Below are 24,191 nucleotides of genomic sequence, written 5' to 3'. Positions count from 1 at the left end.
CTCCCCGGTGGGGAGGGCAGCTCGCAGGGGACGACCGCTTCAGCGTCACGCAGTCAGGTTCGGGTTGATGGACAGCGACAGGCCCCGATCCCGCGGAACTCGGGAACGGCGGCTATTTTGATACAGCATGCTATGGATTCCGGATCCTCGGAGGCCGAGACGGAGGCATCTTTTTCAGTTTTTCCGCCGCCCCTGGTCCCTGTGCAGCCTCTGGAGGAGGGGCCCCTATCAGGGGAGGCTCCATCTCGGGCCCCTCCAGGACCACCGCCGTTTACTTAGGACTTTATATTACTAATGCATAATGCATACCTGGCCAGGATGTCCAATCCTCCGCATCTCTCTCCTGGGCCCTCCCCCCCAAGCTTGCCAGAGCGGATCCGCTTCCCGGGGGAACCCCTCGGGAACCATTGGGGGCAGGGGGCACAGCTCCTGTTCCACCAGGCTGACCAGGGGACGTGAGGGACCAGAGGCCAGACTCGCCCACTGACGATCCCCTCCTGGTGGCCCAGATGGAAGGGGATGACCCCAGGGTCCTCTGCATTTCTCAACGGGAAGAGTTGGAGCACCTGATTCCTCATATCTTGCAGGAACTTGATATTGATCCTCCTCCAGATCCCCAGGAGCCTGCACCCCTGGTGAAGAAGGGGGACCCCTTGCTGTCTGGGCTCCGGCCGCCGACGAAGGCTTTTCCCACCCATCCAACCTTTCTCCAGTTGTTATCCAGGGAATGGGATTCGCCAGAGGCAAACCTTAAGGTCACTAGAGCCATAGAGAAACTCTATCCGCTCCCTGAGGATTTCTTGGAGATACTCCGGGTGCAGACAGTCGATTCTGCAGTCTTGGCGGTCACCAAATGCACCACCATACCAGTGACAGGAGGCACGGCGCTACGGGATCTTCAGGACAGAAAGTTGGAGGTGTACCTCAAGCAGGTTTTTGAAGTCTCGGCGCTAGGTGTTCGGCTGCCATCTGCAGTTCGCTAGCACAACGAGCGGGTCTCCACTGGGTGCAACAACTTCTTACCTCTCAGGACCTGCCCCCGAGGAGACTTGTCAGGCAGACCATTTGGAGGCAGTCATTGCATACGGGGAGGATGCCCTGTATGATCTCCTGAGAGTCCTAGCCAGATCAATGGTGGCGGCGGTGGCGGCTCAGAGACTGCTCTGGCTCCGTAACTGGTCGGCAGACTCCTCTTCCAAGACTCATCTGGGATCCCTTCCCTTTAAGGGCAAATTCCTCTTTGGTGAGGATCTGGATCAGAGCATTAAGTTGCTCAGAGAAAATGCGGTCCACAGGCTACCGGAGGTCCGTCCACGTTCCTCCAGATAGTTCACGTCATCCAGAAGTCGTTTTCGCAATCAACGCCGCTTTTGGACTACGAGGCAGCAGACACCGTGGCCTCTCTCGTCCCACTCGCATTCCTGGACTCGGCCATTTCGTGGCCGCAGATCTGCCAAGGAAGGGATGCCCCAGGGGACGTCCTCTAAGCCTCCCCAATGATGCCAGGCCGACCTGTTCTCAGAGTCCCTTGATCGGGGGCCGGATCTCACTCTTCTACGAGGAGTGGCTCCGGATCACATCGGTTCAGTGGGTCCTAGATGTTCTAAAGCACGGCTATGCATTGGATTTTGCTCGGGTTCCAAGAGACAGGTTTCTCTTCTCCCCGTGTGTCCCCACAAAAACAGATCATCGTTCGCCAGACTCTAAACCGTCTCCTCGCGCTGGGGGCGATTGTTCCAGTACCCCCCTCGGAAGTAGGCCGGGGCCACTATTCCATTTACTTCGTGGTCCCCAAGAAGGATGGCACCTTCCGGCCAATTCTGGACCTCAAGTCGGTCAACCAGGCTCTCAAGGTCCCGCACTTCCGGATAGAGACCCTGCGCTCGGTCATCGTGGCTGTTCACCGGGGAGAGCTCCTGGCTTCCCTGAATCTCACGGAGGCATACCTGCACATACCGATCTTCAAGGCCCATCAACGATTTCTCCAGTTCAAGATCTTGGGACAGCACTTTCAGTTCCAGGCCCTCCCCTTTGGCCTGGCAACCACCCCACGAGTCTTCACAAAGGTCTTGGTAGTCGTGGCGGCAGCCCTCCGTTGGGAGGGAATTTTGGTCCATCCCTACCTGGACGACTGACTCATTCGAACGAAATCCTTGAGACAAGGCTACCAGATGGTCGACAGAGCGGTGCGGCTACTCCAGTCACTTGGCTGGGGTTGTCAACTATACCAAGAGCAAGCTTACACCATCCCAGTCATTGGATTTCTTGGGAGCGCGCTTCGACATGGCGGCAGGCAAAGTCTTCCTGTGGCTGGACAGGGCCCAGGCTTACGGGACCAAATTCTGAACTTCTCTGGCCTTCCCTTGCCAACAGCCTGGGATTATCTCCAAGTCCTGGGTTCCATGGCGTCCACTATCGATCTCGTACCATGAGCTTTCGCGCACATGCGGCCACTCCAGAGAGCATTGCTATCCCGCTGGAAACCAGTGTCGCGAGACTTCCAGGCCATCCTTCCGCTACCGCGCTCGGCAGAGACCAGCTTTCTTTGGTGGTTGGACCCTTCCCATCAGGCCCAGGGTATGCCTTTGGATGTTCCGGACTGGATACTAGTCACCACCGATGCCAGCCTCTCAAGATGGGGTGCAGTATGCCAGACGAGGTCCCTGCAGGGGCAGTGGACGAAATCGCAAGCGCAGTGGCCGATCAACCGCTTGGAGACCAGAGCAGTCCGTCTAGCGCTGAAGGCTTTCCTCCCTCTCGTTCGGTCAGGATACTCTCGGACAACGCGACCACTGTGGCATATGTAAATCGCCAGGGGGTACAAGAAGTCGACACGTCTCGCTAGAGACGGACAAGCTCATGCAGTGGGCGGAATTCCATCTAGCTCGCCTAGCAGCATCGCACATCACAGGAGTGGACAACATTCAAGCAGACTTCTTAAGCCGGCAACATCTAGACCCAGGAGAGTGGGAGCTCTCCGAAGAAGCGATGCGCCTCCTGATTCAACGTTGGGGGACCCCCCACTTAGACCTCATGGCGACAGCTCACAACGCAAAGGCTCCTCGATTCTTCAGCCGCAGAAGGGAAAGGGGCACAGAGGGCATAGATGCCCTAGTGCTGCCGTGGTCCCACCAGATTCTTACGTTATGTATTCCCACCTTGGCCACTGGTGGGAAAGGTTCTACGAAGAATCGAGTGTCATCAGGGCACCGTCATTCTGGTGGCACCGGAGTGGCCCCGAAGACCATGGTTCGCGGATCTACTCAATCTAGCGGTGGATGGACCCCTACGCCTCGGTCACTTACCCCACTTGCTTCGACAGGGCCCAATATTTGTCGACCAGGCAGATTGCTTCTGTCTTGCGGCTTGGCTTTTGAGAGGCGCAAACTGAGGCGCCGTGGTTATCTGGAAGCAGTGATCTCGACCCTCCTCCAGGCGCGCAAGACCTCCACTTTGGTTGCCTACGTTCGGGTCTGGAAGGTCTTCGAGTCATGGTGTTCGGCACATGCAATGCTACCCGGACATGCTTCCGTATCTCAGATCCTTTCTTTCCTGCAGGCGGGCCTAGAGAAGGGCTTAGCCTATAACTCTCTCAGGCTAGTGGCGCTAGGGGTTCTCCTCCGACGAGAGGAGAAAATTCCGCTTTCTTCCCACCCAGACGTTATCCGCTTCCTCAGGGGAGTAAAGCATTTGAAACCACCACTTCAAGCACCTTGTCCGCCTTGGAGGCTCAATTTGGTTCTTCGGATCCTGGGGGGACCGCTTTTCGAATCAATACGTACCACCTCGCTCAAGGATCTGACTCTCAAGACAGTGTTTCTGGTGGTCATTTGTTCAGCCTGGCGCGTTTCCGAGCTCCAGGCACTCTCCTGCAGGGAATCTTATTTGCGGTTCATGGACCCAGGGGTTGCCTTGCGCATTGTCCCCTCGTTCCTTCCCAAGGTGGTCTCCACATTCCATCTGAATCAGACGGTAGAGCTTCCTTCCTTTGCCGCGAGCGACCCTTCGGAGTTGCGCAAGCTAGACGCCAAGCGTTGTCTGATGAAGTACCTGGACGTCACCAATGACTTTCGTCTCTCGGACCACCTGCTTGTACTCTGGTCGGGGCCCAAGGCTTCCAAGATGATTGCCCGCTGGTTGAAGGCGGCAATTGAGGCGGCGTACATTGGCGCAGGAAAGATACCGCTGGTGGGCGTCAAGGCCCACTCTCTTCCTTCTCAAGCAACCTCCTGGGCAGAGAGTCACTCCGTTTCCCACTCAGGAGATATGTAGAGTGGCTACCTGGACGTTGTTACATACTTTTGCACGTCTCTGACTTTCGGGTCCTTTGGTCAAAATGTCATTCGAGGAGGGCTATCTAAGGCAAACCCTCAGTAGGGAAGCTTTGGTACATCCCACCGTCTGGACTGATCCTGGTACGTACAGAGAAAAGAAAATTATTCCTCACCTGCTAATTTTCATTCCTGTAGTACCAAGGATCAGTCCAGACACCCTCCCTCTGTTTCGTTGATATTTTCATTGGGGGTTGCTCCTGCTTGATGTACTGTCATTGATCTTTTCTGTGTCTGCAGTTTATAGTTCTCTTGGCAAGTTCCCTTTTGTTCAATTCTAGTTCATAGTTATTGGTACATGTTTTTCGCTTGATTCCTCACGCTTTGGCAGGTCTTGGAGGGGTCAGGAGGGTGGGGGGTTGTATTTATTAATTTGGCAGGTCTTGGAGGGGTAAGGAGGGTGGGGCGTTGTATTTAATTAATTTGGCAGGTCTTGGGGGGTCAGGAGGGTGGGGGTTGTATTTAATTAATTTGGCAGGTCTTGGAGGGGTCAGGAGGGTGGGGGTTGTATTTAATTAATTTGGCAGGTCTTGGGGGGGTCAGGAGGGTGGGGGTTGTATTTAATTAATTTGGCAGGTCTTGAGGGGGTCAGGAGGGTGGGGGAAGCTGAGGGATTAGTTTTAAAGGGTCGGGGTGGGTTTTTTGTTTATCGGCTCGGGCGCAGCCAATAAAAAAAAAAAATCCGATCGGGCTGGATGAAAAAAAAAACACGATGTGAATCGGAACCGGAATCAGATCAGATTCCGGTTCCGATTCACATCTCTATTACCGGTACCTCCTCCTCTGCCTCTCAGATCTCGCACATGCACGTCTGCGCCGCTTCACTGCAGTCCTCAGGAGCGAGATCTGAGAGGCAGAGAAGGAGGTACCGGTAATAGGATACAAGGGTGGGCCAGAGGGATGCGTTACCGCTCTGATAGTCTTGGAGACAGGGAGGGCTGGGCAAGCAGGGAGAGCTGACCAATCCAAGCAGGATTTGTATACAACCAGCCAATCGCCGGTAAGGTACATCGCTTGCCGTGATTGGCTGGTTGTTGTATACTGGGTACCACATACAGTATGGTTATGTAGTGACACAGAAGGGTAGTCTTATACGGCGAGTATATCCCAAACTCTATATTTTAACTGGAAAAGTTGGGGGTCGTCTTATACGCCCAGTCGTCTTATACGCCGGAAAATACGGTTCTTTAAATCCCATGATTTTTAATTTGAATATCAGCCTTTCACTAGGTATTGTATCAAAAGTTTTAGTGAAATCCAGATCAACCACAGCATGTGTCTATCATAACAAGCATAACATAAGAATTGCCATCCATCAAGCCCAGCATCCTGTTTCCAACAGTGGCCAATACAGGTCACAAGTACCTAGCAATATCCCAAACAATAAATAGATTCCATGCTCCTTTTGTGCAGTGACAAGTAATAGTAATGACTATTCCCTAAAGACTTAATTTTCAAAAGCATTTACACACTTAAAACTAGGTTTTACACGTGTAAATGAACTTTAGCAGCATAAGTGGGCTTTAAGAATTGCTACAATATATGCTGATCAATTTTCAATTGGTTTTACTTGCATTAAGTGCACATAACACAGGTAAATGGCTTTTGAAAATTGTTACAATATTACATTACATTTACATGCATAACTCCTTTGAAAATTCACCTGTACATCTATTCAGTTAATAACAGTTTATGGACTCCTCCTCCAAGAACTTGTCCAAAACTTTTTTTAAACCCAGTTACAACAACTGCCTTAACTACATCCTCCGGCAATGAGCTCCACAGCTTAATTGTGCATTGAGTGAAAAAGAATATTCTCCAATGTGCTTTGAATGTGCTATTTACTAACTTAAAGGAGTAACACTTATTGTATTTGTTTTTTTGAAAGAGTAAATAACCAATTTACATTTACTGGTTCTATTCCATTCATGATTTTATAGATCACTATCATATTTACCCTCAGCCACCTCATCTCCAAGCTAAAAAGCCCTAACCTCTTTATCATTTTGATTGCCCTTCTCTGTACTGTTTCCAATGTAACAATATCTTTTTTGAGATGCAGTAGCCAGAACTGTACACAGTACTCCATGTATGGCCTCATCATACAGAGGGAGGGGGAATAGCCTAGTGGTTAGAGCAGTGGACTATGAACCAGGAGACCAGGGTTCAAGTCCTGCTGTCGCTCTTTGTGACCTTGGGCAAGTCACTTTACCCTCCATTGCCTCAGGTACAAACTTAGATTGTAAGCCCTCTGGGGATAGAGAAATACCTGCAATACCTGAATGTGGTACAAACTTAGATTGTATCCCCTCTGGGGATAGAGAAATACCTACAGTACCGGTGTGATATCTCGATTGAGATCGAATGTCGGTATATAAAATAAATAAATAATAAATAAAATATAATAATAATAATAATAAATAAAATAAATAAATAAATAAATCATGAAGTGATACAGAGGCAGGATCCATTGCTCCTGAACCCATATTGGTTGTTCACTTCCTCTCCAAGTTTAGCATTTTTCCTATATTCAGCGTTAGGTTAACTGGCTGGTTGGGATTCGTTTTTATCAGTTTAGAGCAGTGGTTCTCAACCTTTCTAATGCCGTGACCCCGCAATACAGTTCCTCATCTTGCGGTGACCCCTCGCCCCGCGAGGGCGGGGTGAGGGCGGGGCTTTGGTCATATGGGGGCGGGGTTATGGATGGGGTTGGATTTTAGTGCATACTTATTTATTATGACATTTATAAACAGAACCACCATTCCTCATAAAACAATAAAATTAAGAAACATAAAGCATCAGTTATAATAGTAAAACCATACTAATAAAAGAATATTTTAAAATTACTGATAAATAGAATTTCTATTAATTAAAATCATATACATTTTTATAATTTCCCAAACACCAATAAAATATTTCAAAACAGCACATATATCAAATAACACACAATAATTAAAACTAATAAGGATTTTAAAAAGCCCCTGCTGTCCATACATGGGAGCTCTTGATTTCCAGTCACCCTGATATTGTCGAGGATTAGGAGGTTATCCTCTCTCTCTCACACATACTCACATGTCCATTCTCTCTCACACATACACTGTCACATACATACACATTGATGCTCTTATACCCACCATAACCTCTCACTCTCACAGACACTGATACACTCTCAGGGTGTAAGACACTCTCCCCCCCCCCCCTCACTCACACACACTCTTACTCCCCTGGATTTTCTCATACACACTCATGCTCTCACTCTTACTGGCTCCCTCACAACCTCAGAGCCTCTCAGATAAAACTCTTTGCAGCAGAAATAATGCTGAATGTTGAGAATTGTGTTATGCAGACTAATCTGGAAAATGCACTGATTTCTACATGAGTCATAATGAATCAGTCCTCAGCTGCAGGCTTCAATTGATTATCCTGGCTCCCTTTAATGTTTGCCAAATACAGTTCATGTGTAACAGCAATCCTAATTCTCCACCAGATCAAGCTGATTTCACATCCCACTTCATACTTTGTCACCTCCAGCTGAGTCAAACAAGTAATCTAATTACTGCCACTGCTGCCACGTGGCTATTGGGGAGGCGCTGATTGCTGCTATTGGCACTGAAGCCCATTCTGCTTCCTCCTCTGTGCAGGCCCCGTGGGTTTCCACTTCCTCCATGTTGATCTCGTACATTGTGAGATCCGCCATAGAGAAAGTGCTACTCTTGCACATTCCCAAAGATTACATGTACCAATCAGTAAAAAGTCATTTTTTTTTTTACATCTGCTTCCCTTTCTTATTTTTTTGCCATTTCCTTTTATATTGCCTTTTTTTCTATTTCTTTTCTCTCCACCTGTCTTCTTCCCTCAAACACACAGTCAGGTTCTCATTCTCACATGCATTTCTCTCTCACACACACATACACACACAGGCTCTCACTGTCACATGCTCTCTCTCTCATGCAATCATTCATACACACAGTCTCTCACTGGCACAGGCTGTCTGAGTCTCACACACAGGCTCTCTCACACCCCCACATGCTGCCTTGCTCAAGCACAGGCTCTCACTCTTACATGCTGTCTCTTTCACACACACAGAGGCTCTCACATGCTGTCTCTGCAAACACACACAGTCTCTCAACTCACTCTCACACACAATCTCTCAACTCATCTCATACTCGCACACACCTCTCTCTCACCTCTGGGCCTCTTCTTTACGGGTTGCCACAGGATGGGCTCTGCAGCGGCCCTAGTCTTCCCGGCCCCGCTGCTCCTCTTCTGCACGCGGCTGACGCGCCTCTTCTACCCACGCGGCTGATGCGCCTCCTCCTTCCTGCCCGTGCGGCTCCGGCAACATTTGTCTTCCGGGGCAGGGCGGGCAGGAAGGAAGTAGGAGGAGCACCTGCAGTGGCTGATACACCTCCTTCCTGCCTGCGCGGCTCCAGCCACATACTTTACTGCGACGTGCTAGCTTTTTGGGCTATGTCTCTTCCCTTTTGGGGTTGGAGGAGGCAGGTCGCCAGCTTCGCTCCGCCTCCCCGCAGCAGCCGCGGCGCCACGGACCGGCAAAAAACCCCAACGGCCCGGTACTGGTCTGCAGACCGGTGGTTGGGGACCCCTGCTTTAGGCGACCCCTGTGTTTTGGTCGTTCGACCCCCGCCGGGGTCGCGACCCACAGGTTGAGAACCGCTGGTTTAGAGGATTTCGTTTTTATCAGTTTAGAGGACCATGTCCATCCTTAATTCCTGAAAAAGTATAATGCTTAAGTAACCACTTCTTCTCACAAACAAGTAATTTATATCACTTTATAACTAAGACATTCAAGTTTCCTAATGAAACATGCAGTTAAAAAGAAGGTTCTGAAATTATCTCAACACCAAATGTAATGTAGACATATGCTGTTTTTAACCATGTTGATCTGCTGCTTATCTACTGCTATGAAAGCTTTTAAAATGTATTTCCCAAACAAATATCAATTTACAAGTTCCATCCAGAACTAAAAGGAGCTTACTTTCTGGAATCCATGAATGTCCATGTCCACTGTCCGTGCATATGCATGAATGCAAACTCCCCACCCACCCACCCACCCACCAGAGTTCTCATGGCTCCCCTGCCATTTCCTGAAAATGTGGTGAGGACAGAAGGCTAAAAAATTGAATATTTCATGAAATGCAATAAGGACATACAATCACTGATCTTGCACATTTCCTGGATCCTTGATGCACTTGGTTTTTGACTTCAGGCATCTAATGCACACATATCAGGTCTGCAAACACTGCATACCCTGTGATTCATTATGCCATACTAAAGGGTGAATTATCAAGAGAGTTACAGGTACAAAATGGCATATACGCAAGTATGTGAAGCGTTCATGCATAAGTTATTTTCTAAATGGGTCACATATGCACATATATCCGACTTTGTAGGCAAATGTATGAATGAGAAAAGGTGGGAATGTTTGGGCGTAATGAGTTATTTAACAAGAAATGTATGCAAATACATTTGGCAACTTATTCATGCAATTTCACACCTATTAATTATCTAGCGCATTGGTTCCCAACCTGGGGTCCGCGAGACCATCCCAGGGGGTCCTCCAGAAGGAATGCAAGAAAGTTTAGCTAGAGAGAAAATGTGTGGGCTGTGACCTGTGATTAAATGAGCTGCTGCACAGGCCAGGAGAGTGAAAGGAAAATTAGTTTCTTACCTGATAATTTTCGTTCCTGTAGTACCAAGGATCAGTCCAGGACACCTGGGTTGTGACTCCGCACCAGTAGATGGAGACAGACTAAAACTTGTGGGCGGAGCCATATATGCCCCTGTGCCAGTCACAGCCCCTCAGTCTTACGGAATGTCAAAGTAGAACACAACCAGAGAAGTAAACAAAACTAGATACCGCTAACTAACGGGGAAGAAACACCCCCTCTGGAACCGGACTCTCCAACCGAGAGAGCGAACAAGCGGAACAGAGCAAATCAAAACACAGAGCGGACTCTCCATTACTTCAGCGCAGCACTGCGGGCGGGATCCTGGACTGATCCTTGGTACTACAGGAACGAAAATTATCAGGTAAGAAACTAATTTTCCTTTCCCTGTACGTACCAGGATCAGTCCAGGACACCTGGGATGTACCAGAGCAACCTACTGAGGGTGGGAAGCAGAGAGTCCCGCTCGGAGAACCCTCTCTCCAAAACCCCCGGAATCGGTAGCCCGGACATCCAGCCGGTAATGCCGGATAAAAGTATGCAACGACTTCCAGGTGGCCGCCCTACAAATCTCTTGAGGCGACACCTGAGAAGCTTCCGCCCAAGACGCTGCTTGAGATCGAGTCGAGTGAGCCCGCAGCCCCACGGGAAGAGGTTTTCCCCGCACCAAGTACGCCGAACCAATGGCCTCCTTGAGCCAACGAGCGATCGTTGTGCGGGACGCTGCAGCTCCTTTCTTTGGTCCAGAGAACAGGACAAACAGATGATCTGTGACCCGAAACGGATTAGTGACCTCCAGATATCGGAGAAGGGATCTCCGCACGTCAAGCTTCCGTAACTCCCTCTCTTCTGTAACAGAGGAGTCTCCGCACGCAAAAGCGGGCAACTCCACCGATTGATTCACGTGAAACGACGAGACCACTTTCGGAAGAAAGGAAGGAACCGTCCGTAAGGAAACCCCCGAATCGGAGATACGCAAGAAAGGTTCCCTACAGGACAGGGCCTGTAACTCGGAAACACGCCGTGCCGAGGCAATCGCCACCAAGAATGCCATTTTTAAAGTGAGATCCTTAAGAGTTGCGCGTTTCAAGGGCTCAAACGGCGCCGTGCATAGAGCGGAGAGAACCCAATTGAGGTTCCAAGCTGGACAAGGAAGACGTAACGGGGGGCGAAGGTGCTTAGCACCCCGAAGGAAACGAGCAATATCCGGGTGAAGCGCCAGAGACTTACCTCGCAAACACCCAAGCGCCGCCACTTGGACCCGTAGGGAACTGCACGCCAGACCTTTGGCCAGACCCGCCTGGAGGAACGCCAGAACATCAGAGACGGAAGCCGAAGTGGGGTCCACCCCGCGCTGCACGCACCAGTCCTCAAAGACCACCCAGACACGGACGTAAGCCAAAGACGTCAACTGCTTCCTGGAACGCAGTAGCGTGGCCACCACTGCATCTGAATAACCTTTTCTCTTCAGTCGATTCCTCTCAAAAGCCATGCCGCGAGACAGAAGTGATCCGCATCCTCCAAACAGACGGGGCCCTGATGGAGTAGGGCCGCCATTCCCTGGAACCGAAGGGGTGCCGCTACTGCCAGTTGTACGAGGTCTGCGAACCACGGCCGGCGAGGCCACTCCGGTGCCACGAAGATCACGTTGGCCGGATGCAACTATATGCGCCGTAGAATCTTGCCGATCATCGGCCACGGGGGAAACACGTAGAGCAGCACATCCGTCGGCCAGGGAAGCACCAACGCATCGACGCCTTCTGCCCCCCGCTCTCGACGTCGACTGTAAAATCGCGGGGCCTTCGCGTTGTGCCACGTGGCCATCAGATCCATGTGGGGCACCCCCCACGTTTCGCAAATGAGAAGAAACGCTTCGTCCCCCAGCTCCCACTCTCCGGGATCCAGACGATGACGGCTGAGATAGTCCGCCTGCACGTTGTCGAGACGCTGCGAGGTTGCTGAGATGTAGCTCCGACCAGGCCATCAAGCGCTGAGCTTCTTCTGCCACCTGGGGGCTCCGTGTCCCCCCCTGCCGGTTGATGTATGCCACGGTGGTCGCATTGTCCGACAACACTCGGACTGCCTTTCCCCGCAGCAATGGTAGAAAAGCCTGCAGGGCCAGACGGACCACCCTGGTCTCTAGGCGATTGATAGACCACTGGGCTTGCGACACTGACCATAGGCCTTGAACTGAGCTCCCTAGGCAGACCGCTCCCCAACCGGAGAGGCTGGCATCCATGGTCACCACTGTCCAACTGGGCACCAGGAGAGAGACTCCGGCGGAAAGATGACTGGGGTCCAGCCACCACCGCAGGCTGGACCTCGCGTGTCCCGCTAGAGGAAGCGGTAAATGGAAGTCCTCCGAGACCGGCTTCCAGCGGGAAAGCAAGGATGACTGTAAGGGTCGCAGATGAGCGAACGCCCATGGCACCAGCGCCAGCGTGGAAGCCATAGACCCTAGGACCGTAAGGTAGTCGCAGACCCGCGGCTGGCGAAGAGACAACAAGCGCTGCACCTGAGTTTGCAGTTTGCCCATCCGTTCGAGCGACAAACACCTTGCCCTGCTTCGTGTCGAAAAGAGCTCCCAGATATTCCAAGGTCTGCGTGGGTGTCAGATGACTCTTGCTGAAGTTGACCACCCATCCCAGGGACTGCAACAGATGGAGGACCCTGGCCACCGCCATCCGACACTGATCCTCGGACTTCGCCCGAATCAACCAATCGTCCAGGTAAGGATGGACCAGGAGACCTTCTCGGCGCAGTTGCGCCGCCACCACGACCATCACCTTCGTGAATGTACGAGGGGCCGTTGCGAGCCCAAACGGGAGCGCCCGAAACTGGTAATGCCGACCCAGAATGCAGAATCTGAGGAAGCGTTGGAACGACGGCTGAATGCCTATGTGAAGATACGCCTCCGTGAGGTCCAGGGAGGCCAGGAACTCGCCTGGCCGGACCGCGGCGATGACTGACCGGATCGTCTCCATTTTGAAGCGAGGCACGCGAAGGCATCGGTTCACCCCTTTGAGATCCAGAATTGGTCGGGACGTGCCGTCCTTCTTTGGTACGATGAAGTAAATGGAGTAACGGCCTTTGCCGTGTTGGCTGACAGGAACGGGGGAGATAGCTCCCAAGTCCTCTAAGCGGCGGATGGTGTCTAGCACCGCCGCCTTCTTCTCGGGAGCCTTGCAGGGTGACACAAGGAACTTGTCCACTGGAATGCGAGCAAAATCTAACGCGTAGCCGTGTCTTATCATGGTGAGGACCCACTGGTCCGACGTTATTCCGGCCCATCTCTCGTAAAACGACAGCAACCGCGCCCCGACGTGGGAACGGCGTGCTGAGGCTGCGGCGGGAGAAGGGCCGACCCCCTTTCATTGTGAAGATTTGGGAGCCGTGATGGCCAGGGCACCCCCTGGTCTACCAAAGCGCCTCCCACGAAAGGACTGCTGCTGCTGCCACTGTGGGTTACGGGAGGAGGAAGACCTGTACGAGTGCCCCGACGACCTTTGAGGTCGCGCCTTCCTGGGCCCACGAAAGCGGGACCTGGCTGCAAAGGAAGGCCGCGACCTGGATCTATCTTCGGGCAACCTGAAAGTCCTATTTTCCCCCAGGGAAGCCATCAAATCATCTAACTCCTTGCCAAACAGCAACTTACCCTTGAATGGCAGCGCCCCGAGGTAAGCCTTAGAAGAGCCATCCGCCGCCCAGTTGCGTAGCCACAGGAGGCGGCGCGCCGAGACAGCCGCCACCATGGATCTAGACGAAGTGCGCAGCAGATCGTGGAGTGCATCTGCGCCATATGCTATTACCGCTTCCAACTTATCCGCTTGCGCTGCCTCGTCTGCCGAAAGATCCGCATTGGCTTGGAGGACCTGAGCCCAGCGTAAGCCAGCTCTCAAAGCGAAATTCGTACACATGGCGGCCCGAATTCCTAGCGCTGAAACCTCAAAAATCTTCTTGAGCTGTACCTCCAGCTTCCTGTCCTGAAGGTCCCGAAGAGCTGTCGCACCCGTAACCGGGATAGTAGATCTCTTCGTTACCGCCGAAACCGCCGAATCCACCTTGGGAAACTTGAGAAGGTCCAGCGCATCCTCCGGGAGCGGGTAAAGCTTGTCCATGGCCTTGCTGACCTTCAAACCTAACTCCGGAGTGTCCCATTCCCGGAACATGATGTCCGTTGAAGAAAAATGGAACGGAAAAGCCACTGCCGGACCCGTGAGGCCTAACAGGACTGGATCCATGTTCGCTTCCTGACGAACCACCGCCGGAGGGGGGTCTATTCCCAGTTCCTGGAGAATGGCTGGAATTAGAGGAGGCAATTCATCCCTACGGAATAGCTGGACCACTTTGGGATCGTCTCCCTCCACTGCCTGTGAGCCTTTTCCTACGCCGGACGGAGCGGAGCCGTCCGCTCCCACATCGTCGGGTCCCTTCTGGGTCTCCTCAGGGGAATCAGCGTCCGCCTCGGGGGAGGAATCGGTGTCCGCCTCCTGTGGGACGCCACGTGGAGGCCGCTTCCCCCGCAAGGCGCCCTGGGGCCCCTCCGCGACCCCGGAAGGCTTCCTGGGCCTCTTCTGCGGTGGAGCCCTGCGAGCTTCACTCCGGCCGCGCTTGCTTTTTTTGTATTTCAGGACCTTGCGCAACAAAAGCGCAAGGTCCTCCGAAAGCGAGCTCGAATCTGAAGAAAAATCAGCGGGACTCCCCGGGGACCCTGTGTCCCCCGAGGGACCCCCTCCGACCGCGATCCGCTGCGGGGAAAGTGCGGGAGGCAAGGCCGAAGGCCCTGCCGTTTCCCGCGCCATTTCGCGGCACGTGGCCAAAATGGCCGCCGCTCCCGCGCTAAGCGGGAAAAGCTCTTGGGGCTTGTCTACGGCGCCCCCCTCGCGCGGAGACGATCGCGCGGGCCGCGAACGAGCCCCCCGAGGCGCCCCAGACGACCCCTCTCCGCCCGGAAGACAAGCCGCGCACAGGCCCTCACGCGAAAGGCGCGCGCGCGCCGAGCCACAGGCCCGGCAGAACGAGCCGCGAGGCATGCCGGCGAAGAGGCGCGAAAACGGGGCAACAGGAGCGACGAAAAATTTAAAAAATTCAAACGAACGGCCTCCCCCCGTCGGCGGCGCCCCCCCCACGAGTGGCGACGCGAAGCAAGAGAGAGCCGGCACAGAAATAAACACAAACCTTTTTTTTTTTTTTTTTTTTAAACAAAGACGCCTGTCGCTGTCCACGGTCCTGGAGCCCTAATCCAGCAGGGGTGAGTGAACCGGGCTCCCCGGTGTCACCCCTGACGCTGCTACTAGGCCAGCTGGGTCCTCGACCCTAGCAGCGGCCTCAACCAGGGGGGGGTGGTCCCCTCAGAACCTCACAACCCCCCTGGGAGGCAGGGCGAAAGGGACCTAGGGACAATTTAGAAAATTATTGCCAAATAGAAACCCGTAGCCTAAACTGGCCTAACAAATCAAAACAAAAAGAACCGACCCTGACGGAATACCAGAACCAGGGCAGGCAGGGCTGTGACCGGACCTGCACCATCTACTGGAGACAGAGTAAGACTGAGGGGCTGTGACTGGCACAGGGGCATATATGGCTCCACCCACAAGTTTTAGTCTGTCTCCATCTACTGGTGCGGAGTCACAACCCAGGTGTCCTGGACTGATCCTGGTACGTACAGGGAAAATGGGGTTTATTATAGCTCTGAAAACTTCACCCTACACTGTTGCAGACCAGAAGGAGGGACACCCATTAGAAGCCTCAAACTTCAAAGCTGCATGTTCAGTGGAGGTAGGGAAGACAGGGTCCTATTGCAGCCCTTGAGAATTATAAATCCTACTGTTGCACTTTTTGAGGATGTGGGGAAGAGGGGCCAATTTCAGCTGTCAGAACTTTTGCAGCCTCTGCTGCACACTGAGGAAAACAGAGGAAAGCTGAGTTATCACAGCTGTGAGAAACAATTCTCACTACTGCCATGTGCTCTGTCACTGGCCTGAAAGAGAGAGGAGAGGAGAGGTGCACCAGAAAAGTGAGTAGACTGGCTCAAAGGAATGAGAAGGAAATTAAGTAAGGATAAAAAATCCATGATAGATACGGTTAACGGGAATGAAAGTGGATGGCAGCCTATCAGAGGACAGAAGGAGGGAACCATTAGGATACCTATTTGGACAAAGGTAGAGAGAGAGAGGGATAGAGGACTACCAAGGTCCAAGAGGGAAAAAGGGAAAACCAGGGATCAGGAGGACAGAAGAAAAGATACTAAACACATTATTTAGGGAGACACACAGACACTGAGATCTCATTAGCCTTCTTCCCATTGAAAAGCAGGCTATTTTGCTTTTTGTAAAATTTAAATTATTTTGTGACTATTTTCAGAATTTGTTTATAAGAATCATACAAGAAAATAATAAAGTATAAAAAGGGGTCAATTTTCAGGAAGGATGAGTTTCAAAATTTATGTCAGTAAACACCTATTTATCCACGTAAAAAAGTCCTTTTGAAAATTACTATTCCATGCAACTGAGGGTAAAGTACCTACACTGTGAATAGCATGCAGACTTTTACCTGCAGGAGAGAAAAGGAGCAGGGCTAGGATGGTGGAGGGAAAGTAAATTCAGAGATTTAATTTTGAAATCCTCGTACATACTTTCATGCATGTACTTTACTCCTGCTTCAAAAGCAGATGAAAAGTACACTGGAACAAAAGTACTGGCTTTCCCCAATCGGCCTGAGTTTTCAAAAGGAAAACCTGCAGGCAGTTTCCCTTTGAAAATTAAATTGCAGGTCTGCAGGTACTATTGCAGATTTTCTGCCAGGTCATGCTAAGTTGCCAACCTGGAACTTTTTTGAACTTACTTCTTTTTCTCCATTGTTGTTGACTTGGAAGGTGGGATGGCCTCAACCTTCAATTATGAGGGCGAATTTTAAAAAGATTTGGAAATTGCTCTCCATACATATTCAGTTTAGATCAAAGCTTTATGCATAGACCCCTTCAATTTCAGTTTTTGTTTTGCCTGGGAATTTCAATAACAAAATAAAAAATAAAACAGTGGAAAAATGACTTTTTCACTGATTTGTCTTTATTCTCGAAATTAAAAGGCAAAAAAATAAAACAGCGTTCAAGAAGTATAAAGGATCCAAAAAAGAGGAACACAGGGAAGAATACCTGGTGAAACTGAGGGAGTCTAAGAAAGAAATCAGGAAAGCAAAGGGTCAAGTGGAAGAAAGGTTTGCCAAAGAGGTAAAGCAAGGTGACAAAACATTTTTCAGATATATCAGAGAAAGAAGGAAGGTCTAATGTGGTATAGTGAAACTGAAAGGTGACTAAGAACAATATGTGGAGAGAGACAAAGAAATGGGAGAAATGTTAAATACTTCAGTTCAGTATTTACTAAAGAAGACCCTGGAGAAAGACCATTGCTGGTAGACAAGAATATAGATGGGGATGGAGTAGATGGAGCTCTGTTTACAGAACAGAATGTACAGGAAGAGCCAGGCAAACAAAGTGGACAAGGCCATGGGATTGGATGAGCCACATCCCACAACACTGAGGGAGCTCAGAGATGTGCTAGCGGTTCTGCTGAAGGACCTTTTCAATACATCCTTGGAAACGGGAATGATGCTGCAGGATTGGAGAAGAGCGGTGGCGGTCCTGCTTCACAATAATGGTAGCAGAGAGGAAGATGGAAACTACAGGCTGGTTAGCCTCACCTCAGTGATGGGAAAAATAATGAAGAAGCTGCTGAAGGAAAGGATAGTAAATTATCTACAATCCGGTGGGTTTCTGGACCCAAGGCAGTCTAGATTCACCAGGGAAAAGACAGAAGGAGGGAACCATTAGGATACCTATGGTATCCTAATGGTTCCCTCCTTCTGTCCCTCCAGTCTAGATTCTGTCCCTCCAGTCTAGATTCCAGTCTAGATTCCCTCCTTCTGTCCCTCCAGTCTAGATTCCAGTCTAGATTCACCAGGGAAAAGTCCTGTCAGACAAATCTGATTGACTTTTTTGATTGGGTTGACTAGAGAATTGGATCAAGGAAGAGTGCTCGATGTGATCTACTTGGATTTCAGCAAAACTTTTGATACGGTCCAGCACAGGAGGTATGTGAATAAAAGAAGCAGCTTGGGAGAGAGTGCCAAGGTGGAGGCATGGATTACAAACTGGCTGACTGATAGGAGACAACATGTAATGGTAAAGGGAATCCACTCTGAAGAGAGAGCCGTGTTAAGCAGAGTACCACAGAAATCAGTATTGGGACCAGTTCTGTTCAATATCTTTCTGCGTCACACTGGAGAAGGAATAGAAGGAAAAGTATGTCTATTTGTGGATGATACTAAGATCTGCAAAAGAGTGGACTCGTCTGAAGGAGTAGAGAGAATGAAAAATGATTTTAAAAAGCTTGAAGAGTGGTCGAAGCTGGGATTCAATGCCAAAATTGAAGTCACGTATTTGTGATGCGGTAATCCAATAGAGTTGTATGTGATGGGGGATGAAAGACTGATGTGCACAGACCAAGAAAGGGATCTTGGGGTGATAGTGTCTGGGGATCTGAAGATGGAAAAGAAATGTGACAAGACAATAGTTAAAGCCAGAAGATTGCTGGGCTGCAAAGAGAGAGGAATAACTAGTAAGAAAAAGGAGGTGATGATACCCTTGTACAAGTCCTTGTTGAGGCCTCATCCAGAATATTGTGTTCAGTTCTGAAGCCTGTATCTCAAAAAGGATAGAGACAGGATGGAGGTGGTCCAGAGAAGGCAGACAAAATGTGTGAAGTCTGTATTGGAAGACCTAGGAGGGGAGGCTGAAGGATCTGAATGTGTATACCCTGGAAGAGACGAGGTGCAGAGGAGATATGATATAGACCATAAGAACTTAAGAAATTGCCATGCTGCGTCAGACTAAGGATCCATCAAGCCCAGCATCCTGTTTCCAACAGAGGCCAACCCAGGCTACAAGAACCTGGCAAGTACCCAAACACTAAGAAGATCCCATGCTACTCATGCCAGTAATAGCAGAGGCCATTCCCTAAAGTCAACTTGATTAATAGCAGTTAATGGACTTCTCCTCCAAGAACTTATCCAAACCTTTTTTAAACCCAGCTACACTAACTGCACTAACCACATCCTCTGGCAACAAATTCCATAGCTTAATTGTGCATTGAGTGAAAAATAATTTTCTCCGATTAGTCTTAAATGTGCTACTAGCTAACTTCATGGAGTGCCCCCTAGTCCTTCAATTATCCGAAAGTGTAAATAACAGATTCACATCTACTCGTTCAAGACTTCTCATGATTTTAAAGATCTCTATCATATCTCCCCGTCAGCCGTCTCTTCTCCAAGCTGAACAGACCTAACCTCTTTAGCCTTTCCTCAATGGAGAGCTTTTCCATCCACTTTATCATTTTGGTTGCCCTTCTCTGTACCTTCTCCAGTGCAACTATATCTTTTTTGAGATGCGGTGTCCAGACGTGTGGTCTCACCATGGAGCAATACAGAGGAATTAAATTATCCATTTTATTAACCATTCTCTTCCTAATAATTCCTAACATTCTGTTTGCTTTTTTGACTGCTGCAGCACACTGGGCCGACGATTTTAAAATATTATCCACTATGATGCCTAGATCTTTTTCCTGGGTGGTAGCTTCTAATATGAAACCTAACATTGTGTAACTGCAGCAAGGGTTATTTTTCCCTATATGCAACATCTTGCACTTGTCCACATTAAATTTCATCTGCCATTGGATGCCCAATCTTCCAGTCTTGCAAGGTCCTCCTGTAATATATCACAATCCGCTTGTGATTTAACTACTCTGAATAATTTTGTATCATCTACAAATTTGATAACCTCACTCATCGTATTCCTTTCCAGAACATTTATAAATATATTGATCCCTGAGGCACTCCACTGTTTATCCTTTTCCACTGAGAAAATTAACCATTTAATCCTACTCTCTGTTTCCTGTCTTTTAACCAGTTTGTAATCCACGAAAGGACATCGCCTCAGATACCTAAAAGGTTTCAATGATGTATGGACTTTGAACCTTTTCCATTGAAAAGAAATCAATAGAACTAGGGGTTACAAAATGAAACTCCAGGGGGGATGACTCAGAGCCAACATAGGAAATATTTCTTCATGGAGAGGGTGGTGGAGGCCTGGAATGCCTTTCCAGAGTAGGTGGTGAAGAAGAGAACAGTCAAAAAATTCAAATGGGCATGGGATAAACACTGTGGATCTCTAAAGGCTAGAGTATGAAACTTGCTGGTATGGCGGTTACTACACTTAGCAGAAGGCATGGAGATTATTACCCTTAACTGTAATGCTTTGATGTTTTTAATGCAGTAGCAACATTGCTACTGCATTAAAAGCATCTGCATTGCTACTGCATTAAAACTGCATTAGACAGCAGGGGAAAAGAGGAATTGGATTTAGAATACAACCGTGGGTCCCAACTTCCATGGTCTGGGATATTGATATGCAGACATAAGGGAAAAAGCACAGGACTGCTTCTATGGCAAAGTCCTAAAGGAAAATGTCCTAAAGGAAATGAGGAAGCTACCACCCAGGAAAAAGATCTAGGCATCATAGTGGATAATACTTTAAAATCGTCGGCTCAGTGTGCTGCAGCAGTCAAAAAAGCAAACAGAATGTTAGAAATTATTAGGAAGGGAATGGTTAATAAAACGGAAAATGTTATAATGCCTCTATAATCGCTCCATGGTGAGACCGCACCTTGAATACTGTGTACAATTCTGGTCGCCGCATCTCAAAAAAGATATAGTTGCGATGGAGAAGGGACAGAGAAAAACGACCATAATGCTAAAGGAATTGGAACAGCTCCCCTATGAGGAAAGGCTGAAGAGGTTAGGGCTGTTCAGCTTGGAGAAGAGACGGCTGAGGGGGGATATGATAGAGGTCTTTAAGATCATGAAAGCTCTGGAATTTGTTGCCAGAGGATGTGGTTAGTGCAGTTAGTTTAGCTGGGTTCAAAAAAGGTTTGGATAAGTTCTTGGAGAAGTCCATTAATGGCTATTAATCAAGTTTACTTAGGGGCGGATTTTAAATGCCCTGCGCGCGTAAATCTGGCCAGATTTACGCGCACAGGGCCCTCTCGCGCCGGCGTGCCTATTTTGCATAGGCCGCCGGCACGCACAGAGCCCCGGGACACGCGTAAATCCCGGGGCTTCATAAAAGGGGCGGGGAGGGGGCGTGTCGGGGGCGTTCCCGAAATGACGCGGCGTTTCGGGGGTAGGCCCGGGGGCGTGGCGCCAGCCGGGGGCGTGGTCAAGGCCTCCGGACTAGCCCCGGGTCTGGTGATGGTGCGCCAGCAGCCCGCTGGCGCGCGCAGATTTACGTCTGCTTTTAGCAGGCGTAAATCGAGCAACAAAGGTAAGGGGGGGTTTAGATAGGGCCAGGGGGGGTGGGTTAGGTAGGGGAAGGTGGGGGGAGGGCGAAGAAAAGTTCCCTCCGAGGCCGCTCCAAAATCAGAGCTGCCTCGGAGGGAACAGGCAGCGCGCGCTGGGCTCGGCGTGCGCAGGTTGCACAAATGTGCACCCCCTTGCGTGCGCCAACCCGGATTTTATAAGATACGCGCGTATGTTATAAAATCCAGCGTACTTTTGTTCGCGCCTGGTGCGCGAACAAAAGTACGCGATCGCGCAAATTTTTAAAATCTACCCCTTAGGGAATAGCCACTGCTATTAATTGCATCATTAGCATGGGATCATCTTGGTGTTTGGGTAATTGCCAGGTTCTTGTGGCCTTGTTTGGCCTCTGTTGGAAACAGGATGCTGGGCTTGATGGACCCTTGGTCTGACCCAGCATGGCAATTTCTTATGTTCTTATGTTGCTGGTGTGGTGGTTACTATCGTTAACCAATAAGTCTGGATACTTTTGATGCAACTCTAACATTTGCTCTCTGCTTCAATAGCAGGGGAAAAGGGGAATCTGATTTAGACAGCAAGCAACGAGGGCCCAGACTTTTACAGTTTGGGAAACTGATAAGCATGGGAGTAACCTGAACAGAGTAGCAATTACTACCCTTAACAAATAAGCCTTGATGCAACTGTATCACCCTCTGCTTCAAAGTATAGGGGTAGGGGGTAGAAGGAAAGAGAAATTTGGATTCAGGTACAACCAACATGAGCTATGACTTTTTTTTTTTTTTTTTACAGTATGGAGGACTGATGAGCAGACATTAAGGGAAAAAAAAGACACAGGACTGCTTCTATGGCCAAGTCCATAAATATAGTATGTCCAGCAGCACTGATACATGGAAGTAACCTGCATGGCAGAAACTACCATGGGAAGCTTGCTGGGCAGACTGGATGGACCATTGGTCCTTTTCTAGCATCATTTCTATGTTTCTCCCTATGTATCAATACAAACGTGAACTAGTGGAAATGGCAGAGAAACTGCCAGAAATTTACACACACAGAATCTGATTTCAGACTGGCATGATTTTGATCCTCGTATTCACAATGATCTTTGCACCACAAGCCAGCTGTTGCTAGAAGTGTCATAAAAAAAGAAAATAGGGAGTACAAAGTCACGCCAAACTACATAATGAACTGCCTGGCAGTTGGTAAGAGAAACATCATGTCACAGACTGCAGTTATTAATTCTACCAAGTGTGTTTTTTTAAATTATAAAACAGACTACATTTTAACTTACCAAGCTTATCTGCTGTTTTTTTAATGGACTCTTTGTTTGCACAGAAAGTAACTCCATTAGTCCTATGCAAAACAAACAAAGTGTTAGCTTGATTTATGTCAAAGTTAATAATAGTCTGTGAATTGAAATAAATCTTACAGTGAGGAAGAATGGCAAGAGTTTAAAGCTGTGCAATATGCCCTGGAAGATGGACATCACTCAGTATTGATGATAAAGTCTATGTCATTTCACCATTGTGATTTTCATCTTCACAGTGCATCTAAGGCGGGATGATTTCCTTTAATGTACATCATTATAGGACACAGTATCCTTCCCCAGTGAATACTAGTTCATAGTGGCAGAATTAAGAGGATCTGCCTACAATTCTTGAATAAGAACAAATTATTAAAAAAAAAAACCAAAAACTCAACCCTCTTCATGTACTTATTTTCCTATAGTAAACAACTTCCACTATTTTCCTGAATATATATTTTTAAATATTTAAGCATATTTTTAATTAGGTCTGAGCACTCATCTTCCCATCTGTCAGTTCAGATATGAAAATCATTTGTCTCATATTATTAAAGTAGAGCTCAACTACTGTCATACCTCCCTTAGGTACTCCACAAACTCCAGAGAGAGTGAAAAGGCTGGCTTATCTAACCAAATGAAGATGCCTGCCAGACTGCCAATTTTTGAATATGAGGTGTCCACCACTGCTGAGAGTATCCATTTTGTACTGTAGTGACAGAATGTCATTAACACTCCCCAACAATTTAGTAAGAAGTGTATGTAGTGGGGGGAAGGGGGAGGGTAAATGATGGAATGGACTGATCTGATGCTGCTAGAAATATACAGATACTCCCCTCCTTCAGCAAAGCTGAATAACTGAAAACTCACTGTATGTCAAAAGAGGCAACTTACTTAACAAATAGAATCAGATTAGACTGAAATTCACACAGAGAAGGCACAGAGCTAAGATGCAGCAATATGCATCCTCAAAAGGAAAAATTAACTTGCCAAGAGAGGTCTTGCTCCTGTTCATACCCAGATCAGTCCAGACTCCTAGGTTTTGCCTCCCTGCCAGCAGAAGGAGACAGTTTTCACCGACACTGCCATATAACCTAGTATGCCAGCTGCAGTTCCTCAGTATTTCTTTGTCTCCAGTAGATGGTAGAGGTGTAAAACCTGCAGTCTGGAGTATATTAAAAAAAAAAAAAGAAAGACAACAGAAGTTTGGAAGAGCCTTTCAGGAGGTTGTTAGGTCCCAGTGGGGCCAGCCCTCCTTGTTGAGGCAGGTGAGCAGGAGGTTGGGTGATGCTTGGTGTGCTTCTGCCCTGAGAGAGTGCTGAAATCCAGTGGCGCTGGATCTCTCATAACTATCCTTCTCATCCCCGCTTTGCTGCGCTCCCCATGGTGGCTCCTGAAGTGAAGACTACTGACAGGGAAGTATTTTCATTTTCCTTTACAAAAAAAAAAAGACAAGTGGCTGGAGCCGTAAAGGCAGCCTCTCACACCGAGCAGTTGGTTTGT

At 49.1% G+C, this 24,191-nt stretch overlaps 1 protein-coding gene across 2 annotated transcripts in view; it reads right to left on the bottom strand.

The window, feature by feature from the left end:
- The window catches only part of GNPAT (glyceronephosphate O-acyltransferase), a 269,454-nt gene that overhangs the window by 13,440 nt on the left and 231,823 nt on the right, over positions 1-24,191 (bottom strand). For both annotated transcript variants that reach the window (XM_029594197.1, XM_029594198.1), the window contains exon 15: positions 22,680-22,741. In XM_029594197.1, the coding sequence (XP_029450057.1) occupies positions 22,680-22,741 (62 nt within the window). The remainder of the gene's footprint in view (positions 1-22,679; positions 22,742-24,191) is intronic.

Source organism: Rhinatrema bivittatum, chromosome 3 (genome assembly GCF_901001135.1).
Source record: "Rhinatrema bivittatum chromosome 3, aRhiBiv1.1, whole genome shotgun sequence".
Classification (NCBI taxonomy): Eukaryota; Metazoa; Chordata; class Amphibia; order Gymnophiona; family Rhinatrematidae; genus Rhinatrema; species Rhinatrema bivittatum.
The sequence above is the reverse complement of the archived record's forward strand: the minus strand, read 5'-3'. Positions and strand labels throughout refer to the sequence as shown.